The following is a 22,805-nucleotide window of genomic DNA, read 5'->3' as shown; positions in this document are numbered from 1 at the left end:
TGAGAAAGTAATGGGAAAAAACCGAACTCCAGGTATGAGTGAGAGAAAGAACGATTATTATTATTATTATTATTATTATTATTATTATTATTATTATTATTATTATTATTATTATTATTATTGTACGTGAAAGTGAAAGGGAAGAAATAATCAGACAGATAGACAGAAAAAGATCCTCAAATTTGCAAACAGACAAACTATACAACTCAACTTGCAGTATCAAACGTACGTATAGACAGACACGACGACAGCATGAGATACACAGACATACAGAACTTACTTATGCACGTACATCACCCGTGCAGACATACAGCAACAGACAGGTCAACAGAATAGCAGTATCAGACGTACAGACAGACAGAAAGAAATTTATTTAACATAATCTGTTAACATCAGACAGAGTAGCAAACAGCAAGACGAACAGACATACGGACAAAACTTAACCTAACACACTAACAGTTTCAGACTCAGACCAACAAACAAACCTAACCTAACTTAGCCTGCGAACGTGAAGCAGAATAACAGGATCAGACAAACAGATTAACAAACAAACCTAACCCAACTTAACCTATCAACACCAAAACACACACAAACTAGCAAACAAACCTAACCTAACCCATCAACATTAAACCAACAGCATCAGGCCAACAGACAGACTAAACCTAACTTAACCTAACCTAAAAGCATCACACATACAGGCAGACAAAGAAAAACATAAAACAAACAGATATTATACACAACTATACCAAACAGACGAACAGACAGGCGTACATACAGACAGCATCACACAGGCATTGAAACCTACATATCGTTATTTTTAAGTCCTGTATACCTCGATATGCTGAAGGGAGGTGAGGGGAGAAAGTGTACCCCGCCCCCTGACACCCCCGCCGCCAGTGTGTGTGTGTGTGTGTGTGTGTGTGTGTGTGTGTGTGTGTGTGTTAAGATGGTGTACAAATCAATATAATATAACAGTTAAGAACATAAATGCTATATAATGTTACTATGTGGGTCTTGTTTCTTCTTATCTTCTTTTTTTTTTTCATTTTCTTTGTCTTTTCAAGTTTTTATTTTTTTCTCTCAGAACGATCAATCACTTTTCATTTCCTTTACAAACTCTTCTTTTCTTTTCATCATAATTCTTCCTCCCAGTCCATATTCGACTCACGTACATTTCGTTCGTAAATTGAATACAAGTCTCTGTTAATTTCATGATTACGTAATACATGTTTAGCACCGTTTGTGTCATTATAGCACTAAGTATTATACCCACGTCTTTGTAAATGAGAGAGAGAGAGAGAGAGAGAGAGAGAGAGAGAGAGAGAGAGAGAGAGAGAGAGAGAGAGAGAGAGAGAGCATATAGGTGTAGAGCAAGTAACACCAAACAGCCTCCATTGTGCTGGCTTAACTGGTGACGTCATCATGTGCACGTCAACTAACCAGGTGGAAGGAAAATAAACTAAAATTCTTACTGTTGAGAATTTACTGAACTGCCCCTTAGGATTATTAAGAAATGGAATACTCTGTTTGAAAGTACACCATTTGTACTGTAAAAGAAAACTGTAGTAACACACACACACACACACACACACACACACACACACACACACACACACACACACACACACACACACACACACACACACACACACACACACACACACACAGAGAGAGAGAGAGAGAGAGAGAGAGAGAGAGAGAGAGAGATGGTTTTCAAGGTGTTTTCATGATTCCAGTGGTAAGAGGTACAAAGATTCTAGTAGATATTATATTGATCACAATTAGGAGTCACAAAATACATTAGACAGCCATATGAGCATGATTTTTTTTTCTTTTCGCTCTTTTGTTGCCCTGGGACAGTGCTCCTCTTACATGAAAGCTTCACGAATTTACATACACAAAATATATATAATAAACAAATCCGCGGTCCACTAAACTTCATACACTAGCTAGAAATGAATAATGACAGATCCCCTCCCTGTCCCCCACACACGTCTAAATATATCACCATTTTTCCCTATCACCAAATTTGGCCGCATGGTTGGCTGTCTGGACCTCCCTTGGGAGTAATCTAAGTTTCTGATTGGTTGCCTCGATGACCCATGGACGTTATCTGCATTTTGATTGGTTGAGAGAAATTCCGGTCGGCATTTGATTGGCTTTATCAAAATGCAAGGTTATTACGTGATTTTGAGGTAATCTTATGTTTCCATTTTTCTCTTTCCTTTCTGGTTATCGACAAGGCGAAGAGGAGAGACAAAAATGGAGGGAGAGATAAAGGTTGTGTTCGGAAACGTTCTTCCAAACATTCTTGAGTAACTTGAAATCCGGAATTGAAGTGAAAACTAAATTTAAGACGATTTTTGCAAGCTTTTTGGAGGCTGAGTGTGGGAAGAAGTGGTCGAGTGGAGGAAAGGAAGAAAACTAGAGGAATGCAGGTTGTTCCGAGTTCTGCAGTAAAGGGAGTGAGAAATGGAAATAGCGGTCAACTCGCATTAGGGAACTGGACAGAGTGTGTGGGAAGTCTGCTACAGCTCTCCAGGGGCAAGGACGAGGAAGAGGAAGAAGATCACGAGGAGGAGGAAGAGGAAGACAAGCAAGAGAAGACATGCAGTTACTAGCTCGAGAGAAATAACACTTGCATGTAAACTTCCATTTTTTTTTTTTTTTCTTTTGGTGTGCAAGTCTGTATTTTTTCTTATACATACTTTTTTCCCCCGAAAGTAAGATTGTGAAGCCTTTCATTTGCTTATCATTTAATTTAACAAAGTCAGGATAAAACAGTGGGAAAGATTCTCGTCCAAACACTCACGAAAAGATGCTGGAGACTTGTCAGGAAGAGTTAATGGTTAAACATGCTTGTTTGAGCGACACGGGGCTCTAGGCGACACGGGGAAGAGAGGGAGGGGGAAATTACATGCCGGGGAGAGGTGGAAGGGAGGGAGGGATGCTAGAGAGATTTCATTAAGTTAGGTTAAGGTAAGAAAAATGGAGAGGGAGGGAGGCTAGAGTGACATTAGGTTAGGTTAAGGTAAGGGGGTAAGGGAGACGAAGAGAACGAGGAAAACTTGAGTGATTGATCGTTAGGTTAGAGATGGAAGGGAGTGAAAGAAGTTGGAGTGATAGGGCGTTAGGTTAGGGTAAGGAAGAGAAGGAAAGCTGAAGTGATATATTATTAGGTTAGGTAAGGCAGGGAGAGGATGGGGATAAGGGAAGTTAGTGACTGGTCGTTAGGTTAAGTTAGGGTAAGGGAGAAGCGGGAAGGAAGGAAAGAAGCTGGAGTGATATGTCGTTAGGTTAGGTTAGGGGAAGGAGAGGAAGAGAAGAAGAGCTGGAGTGACTGGTTGTTAAGGTTGAATATCTACAAGAACTCATATTTTCCAAGCCACTTCCTCCCCCCAGCTCTCTCCATCTTTTAGTAGCCTCCCTGTTGGTTTAAAGTACAGTTAAAGATTATAAGTTCGGCTGGAATAGTCTCAGTAACTGCTTGTTAGTACCGAGTCATTTGAGAGCTTTAGAAGATGTCCCTGTGTGCCGAGCGCTTAACAAAGGTGATAGTGTCTGGCATGGAGGCGTACATTCCTCACTCTTTTTCTCGACCTAAACCTTCCAAGGAAACCTTGGTTTAACACAGCTGTTCTCGTGCTGTACATGATAGAGAGGTAGGTGACCCACAAAAGGTACTTAATCCTTACATAACCAGAATCTCATGCACTTTATATTTCTGCCTGGCACCATGCCAAGTCTGTTCTCCAACTAGCCAAAAACTCCTTCATTAATAGAAAGTGTCAAAATCTTTCAAGATCTAACTCCTTTCGTGACTTCTGACATCTAGACGAAAATATCTCCAATAACTTTGCTTCTTCTTTCCCTCCTTTATTTCAACCAGATGGCACCACTGCTATCACATTTATCTCTAAAGCTGAACTCTTCGCTCAAACCATTGCTAGAAACTCTACCTTGGATGATTCAGGGCTTGTTCCTCCCTGTTCTCCACCCTCTGACTACTTCAGGCTACTTATTAAAATTCTTCGCAATGATGTTTTCCATGCCCTCGCTGGCCTAAACCCTCGGAAGGCTTATGGACCTGATGGGGTCCCTCCTATTGTTCTCCGAAACTGTGCCTTCGTGCTTGCACTTGCCTAGTCAACTCTTTCAATTCTGTCTGTCAACATCTACCTTTATTTCATGCTGGAAGTTTGCCTACATTCAGCGTGTTCCTAAAAAAGGGTGACCGTTCTGATCACTCAAACTACCATCTTATTGCTTTAATTTCCTGCCTATCTAATGTTTTTTAATCTATCCTTAACAGTAAGATTCTTAAACATCTATCACTTCACAACCTTCTATCTAATCGCCAATATTTGTTCTGTCAAGGCTGCTGTACTGGTGATCTGCCTTTTCTTACTGGGTCTTGGTTTTCCTCTTTTATAGATTTTGGTGAAACTTTTGCTGTTGACTTGGACATATCAAAAGCTTTTGATTGAGTCTGGCACAAAGCTTTGATTTCCAAACTACCCTCCTACGGCTTCTATCCTTTCTGTAACTTCAGGTCAAGTTCCCTTTCTGACCGTTCTATTGCTGCTGTGGTAGACGGTCGCTGTTCTTTTCCTGTTCTTTTCCTAAATCTGTTAAGAGTGGTGTTCCTCAGTGTTCTGTCCTGTCACCCACTCTCTTCTTGTTATTCATCAATGACCTTCTAAACCAAACTTTTTGTCCTATCCACTCCTACGCTGCTGATACCACCTTGCACTTTTCCACGTCTTTTCATAGACGTCCAATCCTTCAGGAAGTAAACATTTCATGCAGGGAAGCCACAGAACGCCTGACTTCTGATCTTTCTAAAATTTCTGATTGGGGCAGAGCAAACTTGGTGTTGTTCAACCTCAAAAACTCAATTCCTCCATCTATCAACTGGACACAAACTTCCAGACAAATATCCCCTCTTCTTCAATGACACTCAATTGTCTCCCTCTTCTACACTGAACACCCTCGGTCTGTCCTTTCCTTATAATCAAAACTGGAAACTTCACATCTTACTTATAGCTAGAACAGGTTCTATGAAGTTAGGCGTTCTGAGACATCTCCGCCAGGTTTTCTCACCCCCCCAGCTGCTAACTCTGTACAAGGGCCTCATCCCTCCATGTATGTAGTATGCTTCACATGTGTGTGGGAAGGAGAGGGTTGTTCCACTCATACATACTACTCTTCTAGACAGGGTGGAATCAAAAGCTTTTCGTCTCATCAACTTCTTTCCTCTAACTGGCTGTCTTCAGCCTCTCTCTCATCGCCGCAATCTTGTATCTCTAGATATCTTCTACCGCTGTTTTCATGCTAACTGCTCTTCTGATCTTGCTAACTGCATGCCTCCCCTCCTCCCGCGGCCTCGCTGCACAAGACTTTCTTCTTTCTCTCACCCTTATTCTGTCCACCTCTCTAATGCAAGAGTTAGCCAGTATTCTCAATCACTCATCCCTCTCTCTGGAATCCCCTGCCTGCTTAAGTATTTCCACCTTCCTATGACTTGAATTCCTTCAAGAGGGAGGTTTCAAGACACTTATCCTTCAGTTTCTGACTACCGCTTGGACCATATTTTGGGACTGGCATTCCAGTGGGCTTTTTTTTTTATTGGATTTTTGTTGCTCAAGGCCAGTGTCCCTCCTACATAAATAAATAAACAAAAAAAGACAAGTGTATGAATACTTGGAAATAGAGAGGCAAGTTTTACACAGGTACTGCCTCGTTTAGATTTGATGGTGTTTTGCAGCTTCACTAACTTTATGTTCTTATTCTGGTACTTTCCCAGGTAGCATACTCGGCGCCATTCCATTACCCTTTCAGTGTATTCCTATAGCCACCCCTGATTCGTGTGTTTGGCAGCGGCGTTCACTTACATCAGCTTTTACTTTGTGTTGGTGTAGTTTATTTTCTTGATGAATGAAAGGAACGTGCGTGAATGAAGCTTGTGGAAGACGCGTTTGTGAATGAGGTCATTAATATTTTTTTTCCTGCTTGACTGACCACCAGCACCACCACCACCTCCACCACCACCACCACCACCACCACCTCCACCACCACCACCACCACCACAACAACAACAACAACAACAACAACAACAACAACAACAACTACTACTACTACTACTAGTACTACTACTACTACTACAACTACTACTACTACTACTGCCATCATCACCACCATATTAACAACTGTCACCATCACCACATTCACTAAAACAACCACCACCACCACCACCACCATCACCACCACCACCACAACAACAACAATAACTACAACAACAATAACAACAACAAAAACAACAACAACCGCAGCGTCACGTGCCTCCCTTCACGGCCGGACAGGGAAAATCAACACATGCAGGGAACGATGGCCCTTATTGGCTGTCAAGAGGTTTTCGAAGCACGCTATTGGCTCGTCTGTTACCGCCAGCCTTTGCACGCTGCTGATTGGTCCGTCCAGTTTGAAATTCATGCATCCCTGCTTTCTATTGGTCGACGTAATTGGCAATGTTAAAACGTGGCTGTGTAAGTGGAATCCTTCTTCTTCTTCTTCTTCTTCTTCTTCTTCTTCTTCTTCTTCTTCTTCTTCTTCTTCTTCTTCTTCTTCTTCTTCTTCTTCTTCTTCTTCTTCTTCTTCTTCTTCTTCTTCTTCTTCTTCTTCTTCTTCTTCTTCTTCTTCTTCTTCTTCTTCTTCTTCTTCTTCTTCTTCTTCTTCTTCTTCTTCTTCTTCTTCTTCTTCTTCTTCTTCTTCTTCTTCTTCTTCTTCTTCTTCTTCTTCTTCTTCTTCTTCTTCTTCTTCTTCTTCTTCTTCTTCTTCTTCTTCTTCTTCTTCTTCTTCTTCTTCTTCTTCTTCTTCTTCTTCTTCTTCTTCTTCTTCTATTTATCCTACTTCCTTCTTTTCCTTTCATTCTTCGTTATATTCTTTATCCTTTTTCATTGTTATTCTCGCGAGTTTCCTTTCTCTTCCTCATTCATCCATTTCGCTGTCCCCTTCTCCTCCCCCCTCCCCGCCTCTCTCTCTCTCTCTCTCTCTCTCTCTCTCTCTCTCTCTCTCTCTCTCTCTCTCTCTCTCTCTCTCTCTCTCTCTCTCTCTCCTTTCCATTGTCATGTATCTTTTATTTCCCACTTCCACCTTTCCATTCATACATTTTCGATGTTCTGTTTTATTTTTTCTTCCATCTTTTTTTCCCACTGTTTTTTTTATTACTTTTTCCATCTAATCCCTCTTGCTCTTGATTTTACTCATCTTTCTTAGTATCATCCCCTTTCATTTTGATTTATTTCCTTTTTTCCCGCTTTTATTGTCTTTCGTTGTCCTTTTTCTTGTTTATTTCTTTTCTTTCACCCATTATTTTCTTTCTTTCCTTTTTTTTATCTCCTGTATTTCATTAGTTACCGTTTATTTCAACGCTTTCATCCTTTCGTCGTCTTTCTCTTTCATCCGCTATTCTTTCCTTCTCTCTTTTAGCTCTCTGCTGCTTCGTCTTCCTGTCAAACTGAATAAAGTGACCGAGAGAGAGAGAGAGAGAGAGAGAGAGAGAGAGAGAGAGAGAGAGAGAGAGAGAGAGAGAGAGAGAGAGAGAGAGAGAGAGAATTTCCAATGCGTCCACCTTCATCTGTTTGCGCGAGTCTTGAGTGAAGCAGGACGCTCGTTCCGTTTTCTGTGCTTTCCGTTTTCTCCTTCGATGCAAGGGAGACTCAAGCATTACGTAAACAGGAGACAGAATAGGAGTGTCTGGATGGGGTAACAAATGGACTGGACTCGCTGCATGGCTTCGTGTGGCAGTAGGTTGTTGATTCCGTTTTCTATTTGAGGTTTCTTCCGCAGGGAGGAGACTGACTTATTTGTTTATTCTTATTTATTTGCTGATTTTTTAAATGTTTATTTTTAGGTTATGTTAAGGAGGTTTTTGCATTTTTTTATTTATTAATGTACTGAAGTTTTTTTCTTTGGTATAAGTCTCTCTCTCTCTCTCTCTCTCTCTCTCTCTCTCTCTCTCTCTCTCTCTCTCTCTCTCTCTCTCTCTCTCTCTCTCTCTCTCTCTCTCTCTCAAACGCAGGAAAAGATAAAAAAAAAAAACATGAATAATTGCGAAACTATAAAAAAAGGAGAGAGAAAAAACATGCAGTCGTTCATCATTTTAGGTGAAATATGAGGAGGCATTATTAGGAAGAGGAGGAGGAGGAGGAGGAGGAGGAAGAGGAAGAGGGGAAGGAAGAGGAAGGAGAGGAAGTTTGGGGTTGCTCATCTGGAAAAGGTCACCGCCTCAGCACGCAGCAAGGTCAATCACTTCACCAATTCACCTCCCCCAACTTTCCCCAACCCCCCTCAACTCTTCCCCAGTCCTCCCTGTCGTCCCCTCTCCCTTTCAGAGCCCCGAGAGTGCAATGCTTCAGAACTTTTAGCCTCTCTCTCTCTCTCTCTCTCTCTCTCTCTCTCTCTCTCTCTCTCTCTCTCTCTCTCTCTCTCTCTCTCTCTAAGTCCTCTGTGGCGTGATTGAATACTTTTTATTCTCTTTTATGTGTGTCTGTTAATTAATTGGCTTAAGAGAGAGAGAGAGAGAGAGAGAGAGAGAGAGAGAGAGAGAGAGAGAGAGAGAGAGAGAGAGAGAGAGAGAGAGAAATTAATGAAGGTTAGAGCTAATGAAGATTTATTTCTCTCGTCTCGTTTCCTTACATAATTTTAAACTGTGCAGCTTGAGCCTCGCGGGATAATGATATGCTGGAAATTCTCTCTCTCTCTCTCTCTCTCTCTCTCTCTCTCTCTCTCTCTCTCTCTCTCTCTCTCTCTCTCTCTCTCTCTCTCTCTCTCTCTCTCTCTCTCTCGATAAATGCATACCGTTTTCTATGCATCATTATATCCTCGTGTGATTATCGACTTCAGTTAAATAGGATTCCTCTGGGATTAAGTCATCACCATCATCACAACCACCACCATTCATCATTTTTCACCGTAAGCATCATTATCACCACACCCACCACCTCTCTGCGCTACCACCTCACGTCGCCTCCTTTCTCTACCATCACCACTCAACATTTTCAGTGTCATCATCACTTTCATCACCATAGTCACCACCACCCACCGTCCCTTCATCTCTGTCACCACTACTTATCATTTCTACCATCATCATCGGTACTCTCATTTATAGTCATCGCCACATCTGCTCTTCACCTCTATCACCGCCATCATCACTATCATCATCAAAATTACCATCGCAGGCATCACTACTTCTGTCACCGCTATGGAACCTTATCACCACTACCGTCACCACCATTGCCACAACCACCACCATGATCACCACTATTACCACCACAAACAGTTCTGCTCGTAACATTATCTGAAAATAGCACAGTTTCCCCTCAGCCTACAACATTTAGCCTTGTTTGCTTTAATATCCCATTGCAGTTCCTTGTAATATAAAAAAGAAAAATATTCCCGTTTTCTTTAACGTTCCCAACTCACACACTGATTAAAATGGAAAACGAATAACGTGGAGTGTGTATATATATATATATATATATATATATATATATATATATATATATATATATATATATATATATATATATATATATATATATATATATATAGATAGATAGATAGATAGATAGATAGATAGATAGATAGATAGATGGGATTTTTTTTACTTAATGTTTCCCGTAAAATCATCTCGTTTTCTGTAGAGGCAAGATGAAAAATGTAAGGCGATGTAGAGAAATGTAAAAAACGAGGTAGAGGAAAAAAGAAAGAAAACGGAAGGGAGATTAGCACAGACTTAACTATTCATCCGCCTAACGAAGCTCTCAGGATTAATTGTCCGCCGGGATGCAAGATTTATTTTTCATTTATGATCGTCAGCTTTTTTTTCGTCTCTCTCTCTCTCTCTCTCTCTCTCTCTCTCTCTCTCTCTCTCTCTCTCTCTCTCTCTCTCTCTCTCTCTCTCTCTCTCTCTCTCTCTCTCTCTCTCTCTCTCTCTCTCTCTCTCTCTCTCTCTCTCTCTCTCTCTCTCTCTCTCTCCATTACAATTATTTTTTACTTTTTTTTTATTTTACTATTTTTTTTTTTGTACTCCTGAATATTAGAAGAAAGTGCTTTGCTTATGTGTTGGTGCAGTGCTTCTATATTATAACTTCCTGTTCTTTTCTGTTAAAATCTAGTCTGTATCTCTCTCTCTCTCTCTCTCTCTCTCTCTCTCTCTCTCTCTCTCTCTCTCTCTCTCCGGGAACAGGACTCGCCAGCTAAAGTCTCAATTACTTCGTCGGCAGAAACCTTGTAACTTGTGTGTGGGAAGTGGACGGACAGTCATTTACTCTCTCTCTCTCTCTCTCTCTCTCTCTCTCTCTCTCTCTCTCTCTCTCTCTCTCTCTCTCTCTGAATGCATAAGGATCGCGTCGCAAAGCTAACATTTAATTATTTGGAAGGTTTATTTACTTATCTTCTCCCCCCACCTCTCTCTCTCTCTCTCTCTCTCTCTCTCTCTCTCTCTCTCTCTCTCTCTCTCTCTCTCTCTCTCTCTCTCTCTCTCTCTCTCTCTCTCTCTCTGCTAATTTAACTTCCATTTTTTTCATCATCTCTTCCCTCCTTTCGTTTCCCCTTTCTTATCAGCCTCTCTCCACCTCTCTTTCATCCATAATATCCCACCATTTCTTCTCTCACCTCTCTCTCTTTTATCTTCCCTTTGATTTGAGTGTCCTTGCGGCCAATAGATCTGCTGCTGCTTGTTTCTTCTTTGTGTTCGTTTACGTTCAACATCAGCTTCCCTTCCTTCTCTCCTCGCCTCTTACCTGAAACTTTTCTCACCTGTTTTTTTTTTGTTATGTTTTTATTTTTTGTTTTATTTCTTTTCCTTTCGACTTCCTTCAAGACCTTCCCTCACTTCTTCTTTCCCTCCTTCACTCCTTTCTTTCATTCCCTTCCCGTGCCACTTCCTGCCCTTCCGTAAAAGCTCTAATAAGGCAGGTAATTAAGGTGGACCTGGTTGGTGTGTGTCCAGGTAAACTTAATTAAGCTCAAGTGGCCAGGTGTCTTGACTCACCTGCCTCAAGGAAACAAAAGGCAATGTCCTTGAATTTTTTTTTTTCTTCTTTTTTTTGTCATTCATATTTATATAAGAAATTATTTTACCCATTGGCACTGAGAGAAAAGGTGGGTATTATTATTATTATTATTGTTGTTGTTATTATTATTATTATTATTATTATTATTATTATTATTATTATTATTATTATTATTATTTTCTTAGTTTTAGTTTTTTATTGATGTTTTTGTACATAGGAGATGAGAAATTAGCATCGATAAAGTTCTATTTGTTGTTTGTTTCTTTTTTTTTTAATGTATACCTCAGACGACTAGGATTTCTGGGAGAGTCATTCTCTTTTTTTTTTTTTTTAATATTTAATTTGTCTTTGTTTTTACCTCTCAACGATCTCATATTTTTACTGGGTATGACGTAATAGATAATCAAAAATAAAAAAAAAACACCCCTCTGTCTGTCTGTCTGTTTATTTATCTGTTTGTCTTTATCTACATAGCCATCTGTTTGTTCTTCATGTAAATGATCAAAAACATCCATCATCCATTTATCTGCGTGTGTGTGTGTGTGTGTGTTGATTTATATGTGTATGTATGCATGTAATGAATGTGTAAATGTAAATAAGTAAGGTATGATCTATGTATGTGTGTATGTATGTGTATATCCATGTATGAATGTATATATGTATGTATGTATGTATGTATGTATGTATGTATGTATGTATGTATGTGTGAATCTGCCCCTCCTAACCTACGTATCAGACAATGAAAATGAACGACCATGAGAAATCAGAGCGCCTCATAGATCCAGGCGGGGGCGTCAGGAGTCAGGCCGGCCCACCCTCATCGCCCCTGCCTCATAACTCACCGCAGCAGAGCCATCAGGAACGCCCTCTCTCCCTCACTCCTTCACTCCCTCACTCCCTCACTCCCTCGCCTCTTGCGTGAACTCCCGTGCTTGTAGGCTTGTGCTCTGCAGCCTCTTTGTTCGCCAGTAACCTCCAATTTTTTTTCCTCTCTCTCTCTCTCTCTCTCTCTCTCTCTCTCTCTCTCTCTCTCTCTCTCTCTCTCTCTCTCTCTCTCTCTCTCTCTCTCTCTCTCTCTCTCTCTCTCTCTCTCTCTCTCTCTCTCTCTCTCTCTCTCTCTCTCTCTCTCTCTCTCTCTCTCTCTCTCTCTCTCTCTCTCTTTTTTCAGGTTAGGGAGATCGTTAGTCTGGCTCTCCTTTAGTGTGTGGGTGTATTTTCTTCTTTCTTTTTTTTCTTCTTGTTCTTGTGTTCTTCATTCTTCTTCTTTCTTTCTTTCTTTACTTCTTTCTTTCTTTTCTTCTTCGTCTTCGTCTTCGTCTTTATCTTCTTCCTTTCTTTTTCTTTCTTTTCTTTTTTTTCCTTTCCTTTTCTTCTTTTTCTTTTTTTCTTTTTCTTTTTCTTTTTCTTTTTCTTCTTCTTCTTCTTCTTCTTCTTCTTCTTCTTCTTCTTCTTCTTCTTCTTCTTCTTCTTCTTCTTCTTTTTCTTCTTTGTCATTGCCTTGTACAGTTTTCCCTTGACTTCTTCCTTGTACACCAAAAAAAAAAAAAGGAAAAGAAAAACTACCACTAGCATCACGAAGGCCTCCCTGAAACCCTCAATACTACTAGAGATGAGATGAGGCGCCGAAAGGTTTAACAACAGGAACCTTTGTCACTATTGTACTGGTAACCTGCACTCATTTCCACCGTGCCTTGCTTTCCTCGTTAATCTTGCATCCTTTTATTCTGTGACCACTTCATTTGAGCAACTTTTACATGGTTTTGCTCAGCCTAAATAGAAAAATAAAAAAGTTGATAATCATTCTAATTGCGGTGTTAGTTATGGCGAACTCTTGAGCGCTTCACTGTTTTATTTTAATCATTTTATTGGCAGGTGTCTTATATTTGTGTCGCTGAAAGGTTTAAGAAGCTCTTCTATCACTACCAGGGTGTCAGGGGTGTCATTCTAAGTAATGGCACACTCTTAAACGCTTCATTTTCTTATTTATTTCAACCTCAAGCTACTGGCAGATACTTGGTATTTGGGTTTTTCAGGGTTATTTATTTTGTTCTCACGATAGACTGGCAAGAATTCTACATCATCAATAGGGGAAAACACTCACAGTAATTCTTAATTCAATCCCTTTCTACAGGCTGTGATGCAAGCTCTCTCAGGTATGTCTCTTAGGCTCACAATTATGTTTGTTTTATTCTACTGATGAACTGACAATGAATCGTGAAAAATATCCATGAGAACTTTTATTTCATTCTCATTCTGTAATGGAAGATGTCTGATACTAGAGCTTTGAAGAGGAGTTTCATTTATCGTACCGATGGACTGACAATCCTGCATCATCATTAGGGAGAAACATCCATGAGGACAAGATTAATCATATTTGTGGCCTTTTGAAATACTTCTTATGACAGCCAGAAGCTTTTAAGGAAAACAAGTTTGTAATGCAACTTTGCACCATGTCATTTTTACATAGCTTGAGGGAAAACTAGAGCGATGAAGGCAGTCTCCTTACGAAACGTGATTACTGATTGTTTCTCGAGCAAGGACCGAAGATTAACGCTTTAACTGTTAATGACGGTATTACACTTCTTTGTAGGTAAACAGGGACGAGTTTCACTAGCAAAAAAAAAAAAAAAAAATAGTCCAAACACTAATAGGTTATAACTTTACAAATAACCATTTTGCAATCAGTGGTGCCTTGAAACCTTATCTTAAATTTGCACCACATCATATATTAAGTTTAAGGAGAAACCGTGGCAGTCAAAGGGTTAAGGGAACACGCAGAGTTAGCGTGGTCTGCTTCTCGACTTCTGCCGTGACTTTAGCTGCACAGCGTGTTCACCAGAGCGTGACATTTGAATGCAATTAAAACCAGGAAGCGATAAATGAAACACAAATCTGTTTTATCATTAAAGTCTATTATGGCTGGTGGGTTTAAAGCATTATTAAACGCACACACATACGCACTCGTACACGCACTCAAGCACACACGCACGCACACACGCACGCACGCACACACACATACATACGAGTACATACGGAGAGTGGTTGCTGCAATTTATTTTTGTTTGATTACTTTTTTCTTTGCTTGCTTGCCTTTATAAGCTAACAATTTTTGTATGTATAGTGTCAGGTACTCTTATTTTCCTTTACTTTCCGTAATTCAAACCGCATATTTCATTTTTTCCCCATAATTATCACAAAAATTATAGTTTCCATTTCATGTAACCAGATTTTCCTCCCTCCATAAAAGTAATGCCTGTGATTGGTTAACTGAGCTCTGACGTCATCTTGAAGGCCTCTCATTGGTTAGTTAGCGCTAATGACGTTACGATACACCGGTGACGTCAAAATAACAACTGTTAGGATTGGTTAGATCACTGGTGACGTCAGAGGGGGAGACAGAGGCCCTCCGGTCAGGTGGTTAGTGGTGTCATGTGTAGGTGGGTCAGGTGTGTGTGTGACCTCATTAGTGCAGGCAGCATTAATCAGGCATGGTTACATCATTAGCGAGGGAATATGATGATAATATGATTAGTAGCCAGCCTCGTGACGACACACTATTGGCACTGCGTCACCACGGAGGCCAGCACACCTTGGCCAGTGCGGTCGGCCCAGGTGTGGCAGGGGACGCCCCGCCTTACCTGGCCGCGTCACGAAGGCTACACTTGGCCCCAAGTGTTCACCTGTGGACCAGTCCTCTCTTCACATCATTACACTTAAAAAGGCAAAGTTAAAAGAAACATTAGAATAAAAAAAAAAGGGATTGAGTGATAAGGAGTGAAAGTTTTGGCAAACCTCGTGTTATTTTTCATAAAATGTCTAATTGTTGTACCGTTTGTTACTCCTTTGCATATCGGAAAAGATGCAAAAAACCACTTGAGCGCTGTCGCGGCGCTACAGTTTTCACGTTAGTAATACAAAACCATCACGTGGGTTAGTGTTCCTCTACTTGAGTCCCTCTACATTGTGTAAGTTTCCGCGTCTCTTACTTCGTTAAGTGGAAGAACATGGCGTCACTACCTTCGATCTGTGTACACCGTAAGCCCTTGTCCGGCCCTGTAGCGGTGTGCCGGGAGCTGCTCGGCCCCGGGGCGCGCGGCAGCCTGTCTTGGCACTGGGCAGCCCTCACGCCTTCACGCCATTACACCCTCGGCCCCACCCACGCCTCCACCTGCAACTTTCCAATCCCCGTCATTTCAGATCCCTTATCACTTCCTCTCCCCATCCTGCTACCTTTCTCTACCGTCCCCCCGTGTGAGAGCTGCCGGCGTGACAGGTGCTGGCGGTGCCCCGAGGCGAGGCGCGGCGGTCCTAGCGGCGCCTCCTACCCTGCTGCTGCTGATGCTGCTGACTAGGACTGTGACAACCGTGAGCGTGTCTGCCCCGTCCCGTCGTGCTGGCCGGGGCGGGGCGCCTGGGTGGGCGAGGCGCCGATAAGACCACCGCTGATGCCCCGCAGCTGGTTAGTTTGCGCGCGGCGGCCCGCCCCTGCTTGCCGCCACGCACGCACGCACACGTTAAGATAAACACACACACACACACACACACACACACACACACACACACACACACACACACACGAAACCTGGGAATTAGTCTGCCACTCAGGTTGCGTTTGATTGTTAATTCTTCAGCGTGATGCGTTGTGGGCCGTGCGGGCGGCTCGGCGCCCTGTGGCCCCGCCGGCCGGCCCTTCACAGTGCCCCGCGGCTGTCGTCAGGGGCGGGCGGCGTCAGCAAAGCGTAGCTGGAGACGTGCGGTGCTGTGCGCCGCGTGTCGCCTCAGAGTCACTCGCGGTGCTCCCAGTGCGACATCTTCGTCTGCGTGCGGGAGAACACCTCTTCCACCCCGCCCTGCGCGCTGCGGCCTGAACGGTGCTCCGTCCGCACCACGTAGGCACCTCTCATCATGTCGCCCTCGGGCTCCTCCTCGTAGAACTGGCGGTGGTGGCGGTAGCGGTCCAGTGGACGCGGGGATCCTTCCGGAGACGTCATCACGTCACTGAACTGCGGCTCCTCGAAATGCTCGGCGCCGGGCGTTCCCGGCTGACGGTGCGGCACCTCGCCGGACCACTCCCAGGTCTCCACGGGCTCCTGGAAGTTAAGAGGGAAGTATTTAGTGTGGGCAGGCACTGACTTGTGGGATCGGGGTGTGTCAATACGTGGTGGCCCGCGGCCTGTGGGGGAGGGAGGAAGGCAACTCACATGGTGGCGCCAGTCTTCGGTGAACTCCGAGGCGGAGCGCGCCAGGGAGCGGCCGGTGCGGGCAGACATGCGGTCGTCGAAGTCAGTATCGGGATAGTCGTCGTCAGGCAGCACGGGCACGGTGTAGGTGGTCTCAGGCTGGGAGCGGTCTGCTGTGGATCGCGGGGCGCTCACCACGCTGGGACCGCTGGCCTCGCTCCACGTGTCAGGAGGACCACGCGTGAAGTTCACTTCAGTCTCCGTCATGGAACGGACGTCGAAGCCAGAGTGCACGCTGGACCTGCGAGCGCACACACACACACACACACACACACACACACATTAGTACACGCACGAATATAGCTGCCTCCAGACCCCCATATATAAACAACCCATGACAGCAATGCGCACCGTGTGGGAGGAACACTCACTTGGAGGAGCGGCGGGAGCGGGCGGAGGGTGGGCCGGGGCGTCGCATTACCAGTGGGTTGCCCTCAGAGTCGTATTCGTACAGCGGCGGCAACGAAGGACGGCGGCCAGTAGGGGCAAAATCGTTTTTGCGGTACCTGCAGTAGAGAAACCAGAGTGAGGGAAGGATGGAATGAGACCGTGACATGGAAGGAAAAGAGATCAGGAAGAGGAGTAAAAGTAAATGCAGGGAAGGAAAAAATAAGAGGGGGAATTGAGAGTAAAGAGACTTGAAGGGGAAGCTTGAGATATTCTGAGAACTACTTCGGGAAGTGGGGAAGGGCAAGAGGAGACACCTTGGGAACCGTAGGGAAGGAAAATAAATACACGTGAATGACCTTTGAGTGACCAGTGAAGTACGTGGAAACCGAGAGAGCTGAAATGGAGAAGGAGGAGGAGGAAAGAACGGAATAGCATATGGAAAGGAAATGGAAGGAGGAGAGTGACAAGCGGCAGGAGAAAAGAAAGAAAGTAAAGAGGAGAAAAAGTATGAGGCGGAGGAAGGCACTGACCTGCGGCCGTCCCTGGAAGGCAAACTCTCGGTATCGGAACATGAGGGCGGTTCGGAAGAGGAGTCGATGTGGTCGTGAGTATGAGGCGGCGACAGGATCCTAATGATGACGTCCCACTTGCGGGGCTCGAACAGCTTCTCGTATCTGAGGGAGACGGCAAGGGTTGATAAGAGATACTTAATACATGTGCGCAAGCGGTCATTTGCTCGTCATTCAGTATAGGGTTTTATTAGTACCTAAGTCAAATATCTTGTTTTTGTTTTTTTCTTGAACAATATGTAAAGCTTGCACACACACACACACACACACACACACACACACACACACACCTCTGGTCGTGTCTGATCCTCTCGAAGTCCTCTCTAACTGTGGCCGTGGTCAACATGGTGCGTAGCGTGGACTCTGTGGAGATGATCTGGCGCCACTTCTGTCGGTCCTCCTTCGTCAGGACGTACTGGACGGCCTGCTCGGTGCGAGGCGGCTCCAGCACTCTCAGGAGTACGTTCCAGTTAGGCGGTGGCGGGTGCTCCAGAGCCTCCACTTCCAGGCGGGCGAGGTCGTCTTCGTCGGCGTGGTACAGGTGCTGGCGGAACACGTCTGAGCCGGGCTCGCTGCAGCCCTCCCATTCCGGCCCCGAGGACTCCACTTCGTCGGCGTACTTGGGTCCCGGGTAGTAGCGTATGTTCACGTCCCACTTAGGGGGTGGGAGTGGCTTGGGCTTCATGTGGTACTGCGGGATAAAGGAGAGGGTCAGAGGGAGAGGTAGAAATGAGGGTAACATTCAGCAAAGATGAGGCGTGTACTCGTAGGTGACAACTCACACCTGTGCGGCATCTTACCTGTTTGATGAAACGTCGGTGTCGTTCCACGTCCTCGGTGGTGTGGGTCTCGGTGATGGTGGACACGTGACGGTCGTCCACCATGTGGGTGGTCACGTCGGGGCGGCGCGGCACCACCGGCAGCTCCTCCACCACATCCGTCACGCTGCGGGCCTCTGAGGGGTACTCTGAGTCAGGCTCTGAGGGCGGCGGGCGCACCATGTAGCGGCGTGCGTGGCGCTCCACCGTCTCCTGTACGTCTGTGGTCTCCTGCGTCAACACTTCCACATTCTCCACGCGGCGCAGGTCGCGCTTATGGATGTCCACGTGCAGGTCGTGTTCCGACACGGAGCGAGCCACGGAGCTGTATTCGGAGGGCGGGGGCGGCGGGCGAGGGATGTGCTGCCGCTTGTGGTCGGTCTTTGCGTACTTGGGCGGAGGCAGGATGGCGGGCGGCGGCAACAGGGATTCCGCGTCAGACACCATGATGGCGTGCTCGGAGCCAGGCAGGCTCTCGGCGCGGAAGCTTTCGTCACGCTCGGCGATGGTGGTGAGGGACTGGGAGTGAGCCAAGTGAACAGGGTAGTCTGGCTCGGGGGTGCGGGGTGGGATGGGGGCGGCCTTCACCCTCACCAGGAAGGACGGCATGGGTGGCTTCGGCAGGTGGGGGGACACCACCAGCTCGGTGTCGCTCTGCATCTGTGCCTCAGAGTACACGGAGGACAGGCGGTCCTCCTCCAGCTCGAAGGCCTGGTTCAGGTACATCATGTGCTCCTCCTGCTCCTTGCTGGACACTGCCGAGGACCGGCGCTCCACAGACCGAATGTCGATCTCCTCCACCTCGGAGCCGCTGGAGGGTGGGTCAGAGGGGTAGTCTGAGGGCAGCGTCTCGGAGGGCACGAGCGAGTCTGAGGTGGAGGTTGCGTGTGCCCGGGGGATCTTGACGCCGTCGAAGAGGAGAGTTGAACCGGACATTTTGGTGATGTCTGAGGGCGTTCCCAGGGACATGGGCCGCCGCCTCACAAGCTTAATGTTGCGTTTCTTGAGGCACGTGTAGGAGCACGCCATGCCCACCAGCAGCAGCGCCAGGAACAGGATGGCGCAAATGATGAGCAGGATCTCCACCTCCCCCACTGGCGTGGGTACTAGCGTGTCTCCCGGGGTGGCGCTGGGGAGACAAAACTTGTAACAATGGCGCAAGTCACGCCCTCAACCACAAAAGCAGGAATAAAGATTTGCATGTGTCTACTGCAGCAACATAACCTCAATGAACCTCAAATTCCAAATTGCAATCCACACCTTATTTTGCTTCCCACATCTGTCCCTCCCACCCATATGTGACTGACCCTGGCACACCTGTCCACCAAGACTCACATGATAGGCACTGGTGGTCCTGGGGCTGGGGGAAGCACGACCTTGGGACTCGGGTAGCGGCAGATGATAGTCTTCACCTCGTCGCCGTCCAGCTCCAGCTCGGGGTGGAACCTGACGATGATGTTATTGACGAACACCCGCCGCTCCACCTGCACAGACACAAGCACCATTAGCAGCACACCGAGGCGCGTGTTTTGCAGCATTAGGTTTTCACTACGACTGTTTTCCAAGGCCAAAGAGATGATTAGTCGGATTCTCATAGGTGTTTTACATCATTCACGGTGAAGAATCCTCGTTAAACTATCATTGGAATCGTGAAAACACTTGAAAACCCCAACAACTGAGGACCTGTCAGCAGTAGTGGAGACAAGACATCGAAACACGTGGGAGGTACGTGCGATGAAGGAACTCAACCCGACAAACACTAATAGATAAGAAGATAACAGTGAACTAAGAAAAGACTGAAAAAAATAATGGAAAACACCTGACGTAGAAAAAAACAACATTACCAGTAGAGCCAAGAAAGAAGAATCCCTCCATACGTACCCTCTTCGTTCCGCAACCTTTCAATGGCAGCTCCAGATGGTACTTAGTCTTGCCCTGCCCCTGGATGCGACACGCTGAGTTCCTGGAGCCATTGGGGTAGATGATGCCGTAGAAGGGGTCGTTGAAGGAGACGTCCACCAGCATGTACCCGGAGGCACAGTTGAGGGTCGTGTTGGTCTTGTTCGTGAAAATCTTAGGGCCAATTTGATCCAAGTCTCGTGATTTCCCTCCGATGCTGTGGGATGCAATGGTGGTGAGAGAGAGAGAGAGAGAGAGAGAGAGAGAGAGAGAGAGAGAGAGAGAGAGAGAGAGAGAGAGAGAGAGAGAGAGAGAGATGGAGGTTGTAAATAGACTACAAAAATGAAAGCAATAAATTCAAGGTGAAATGCGGACATGAAGACAATGCAGCAGGAGGAAAAGGAGGAAAGAGACCGTGATAATCATAGAAAGCAGAGAGAGAGAGAGAGAGAGAGAGAGAGAGAGGGAGAGAGAGAGTGGGCGGAAGAAATACTCACACTGCTGTTTGTTGAAGGGGATCCAGTCCTTTCTCCCCAATGAATTGCGTGGCCGCCCATCCCCACAGCAGCGCCCACACTCCCGCCCACACCGTATGACGCCACATCTGAAACACACGCACACCTGTACACACCTGCAGCACACGTGGAAGTCAAAGTAACACAATTTCGCCAGTAAAAAAAAAAAAGGGAAAGTATTGGTCAGTTTAGGTGGATGTGTAATGTAGATGCTAGCGGAAGATGTGGGACAGGTGTGGAAGGATTGTGCAGGTTTGTAGCAATTGTGTGGGTGTAGGAGTGTACCTGGGAGAAGAGACAGACCTTCTCATTACTACATAGGCATGGGGAACTGTGTAGGGGTGTGTGTATGAGTGTTACGTAGGCGGGTGTTACATGGGTGTGGGTCAGCGTGGGTGTTGTGGGGCTGTGTGCTATGAGGAAAGTGAAGGTACTGGTGAAAAAAAGGACTTGTTACTCAGCCACTCAAACCACCACCATTACTAGTATTACTTTCACCTGTAACCTGTTGTAATGAAGGGGTACTAGCGGTTGTCGTAGTGGTGCGGGTGGTGGTGGTGGTGGTAGTAGTAGTAGTAGTAGTAGTAGTAGTAGTAGTAGTAGTAGTAGTGACGATAACAACCACTTCTGCTACTACTACTACTACTACTACTACTAATAATAATAATAATAATAATAATAATAATAATAATAATAGTAATAATAATAATAATAATAATAATAATAATAGTAATAATAATAATAATAATAATAATAATAATAATAATAATAATAATAATAATACCATTACTACTACTACTACTACTACTACTACTACTACTACTACTAATAATAATAATAATAATAATAATAATAATAATAATAATGATAATATGCTACTGCTTTCGCGACTACTACTACTACTACTACTACTACTACTACAACAACAACTAATACACTACTACCACTACTACTACAACAACACCACCATCACCACCACCACCACCACCACCACGCCACCACCACCACCAACAACAACGACAACTACTACAAAATAAATACAATAGAGAGAAGCTGATGATGATGGTGATGTTGATGGTGGAGGTGATAGTGGGCGGAGATGAGAATGTGGTAATGACGTCAGGTGGAGAGAAAGAGAGGAGGAGGAAGAGGAGGAGGAGAGAGCACCCACACCCCACCCAGCCTCCTCTCCTGCAGGACGTCCCGTTAGTGCCCTGCCTCCTACCCTCCCGTTACCCGCCTCGCCTGTCATCTTAGTACCTCTTCCTCCTTCTCCTCCTCCTCCTCCTCCTCCTCCTCCTCCTCCTCCTCCTCCTCCTCCTCCTCCTCCTCCTCCTCCTCCTTCCTGTTCTTCCTCTACATTCTTGCATGCTTCTTTTTTTTTTTCACTTCCATTTTGCTTTGTACACTTTTCTACCTCATCTGTTTATATACATTTGATTCTTTATTTCCATCTCTTCCTCCTCCTCCTCCTCCTCCTCCTCCTCCTCCTCCTCATCGTCATCTCTGTTCTTCTTCAATCCTAACGTCTTTCAAAATTTCCCAGGCAACTGATAAAATAACCAACAAGTAAGAACCTAAGGGAGAAAAACAGTAAATCCCACAAAAAAAAAGATCACAAAGGATAAAAAAAAATCATATTCGAGTGATATATGATACTTTGCTGAAATTTCAAACCCGTAATAGGCTTTACATCAGATCAGGAAGTGTGTGTGTGTGTGTGTGTGTGTGTGTGTGTGTGTGTGTGTGTGTGTGTGTGTGTGTGTGTGTGTGTGTGTAAATGTGCGCGCGCGTATGCTCGTGTGGAGGTCAAGTGTGTGGTTGACCCCGGAGAGAGAGAGAGAGAGAGAGAGAGAGAGAGAGAGAGAGAGAGAGAGAGTAGTATTAATCCGTATACACATATTCGTGGTAAAAGTAGTAGTAGTAGTCGTAATAGTAGTAGTAGTAGTTGTAGTAGTAACAGTAGTAGTAATAGCAATAGTAATAGCAGCAGCAAAACCAACAGCAGCAGCAGCAGCAGCAATAGTAGTAGTAGTAGTAGTAGTAGTAGTAGTAGTAGTAGTAGTAGTAGTAGTTGTAGTAGTAGTAGTAGCAGCAGCAGCAGCAGTAACGATAGCAGTAGCATTAGCACCAACACCAACACCAAACCTGACCAGAACCAGCAACGGGAGTAAGAAGCCTGGAGATCATAAGAGAGACCGTAGGAAAACAAGAACAGGACCAGGAGGAGGAGGAGGAGAAGGAGAAGGAGAAGGAAGACGAGACAAGAGTAGTAATAACAGTTAGCGAACATTAA

At 44.9% G+C, this 22,805-nt stretch overlaps 2 protein-coding genes across 4 annotated transcripts in view; one reads left to right on the top strand and one right to left on the bottom strand.

Annotated features, from left to right (window-relative positions):
• The window catches only part of LOC135109641 (cell adhesion molecule 1-like), a 395,699-nt gene that overhangs the window by 325,224 nt on the left and 47,670 nt on the right, over window positions 1-22,805 (top strand). The window lies entirely within an intron of this gene.
• LOC135109640 (uncharacterized) overlaps window positions 13,972-22,805 on the bottom strand; it is a 70,391-nt gene continuing 61,557 nt past the window's right edge. For all 3 annotated transcript variants that reach the window (XM_064021117.1, XM_064021120.1, XM_064021119.1), the window contains exons 3-11: window positions 20,492-20,598; window positions 19,977-20,211; window positions 19,431-19,579; window positions 18,078-19,224; window positions 17,568-17,968; window positions 17,239-17,382; window positions 16,690-16,824; window positions 16,280-16,559; window positions 13,972-16,168 (exon numbers count right to left, since the gene is read on the bottom strand). In XM_064021117.1, the coding sequence (XP_063877187.1) occupies window positions 15,863-16,168; window positions 16,280-16,559; window positions 16,690-16,824; window positions 17,239-17,382; window positions 17,568-17,968; window positions 18,078-19,224; window positions 19,431-19,579; window positions 19,977-20,211; window positions 20,492-20,598 (2,904 nt within the window). In that variant the 3' untranslated portion in view covers window positions 13,972-15,862. The remainder of the gene's footprint in view (window positions 16,169-16,279; window positions 16,560-16,689; window positions 16,825-17,238; window positions 17,383-17,567; window positions 17,969-18,077; window positions 19,225-19,430; window positions 19,580-19,976; window positions 20,212-20,491; window positions 20,599-22,805) is intronic.

This window comes from Scylla paramamosain, chromosome 19, assembly GCF_035594125.1.
Source record: "Scylla paramamosain isolate STU-SP2022 chromosome 19, ASM3559412v1, whole genome shotgun sequence".
In the NCBI taxonomy this organism is placed as follows: Eukaryota; Metazoa; Arthropoda; class Malacostraca; order Decapoda; family Portunidae; genus Scylla; species Scylla paramamosain.
The sequence above is the reverse complement of the archived record's forward strand: the minus strand, read 5'-3'. Positions and strand labels throughout refer to the sequence as shown.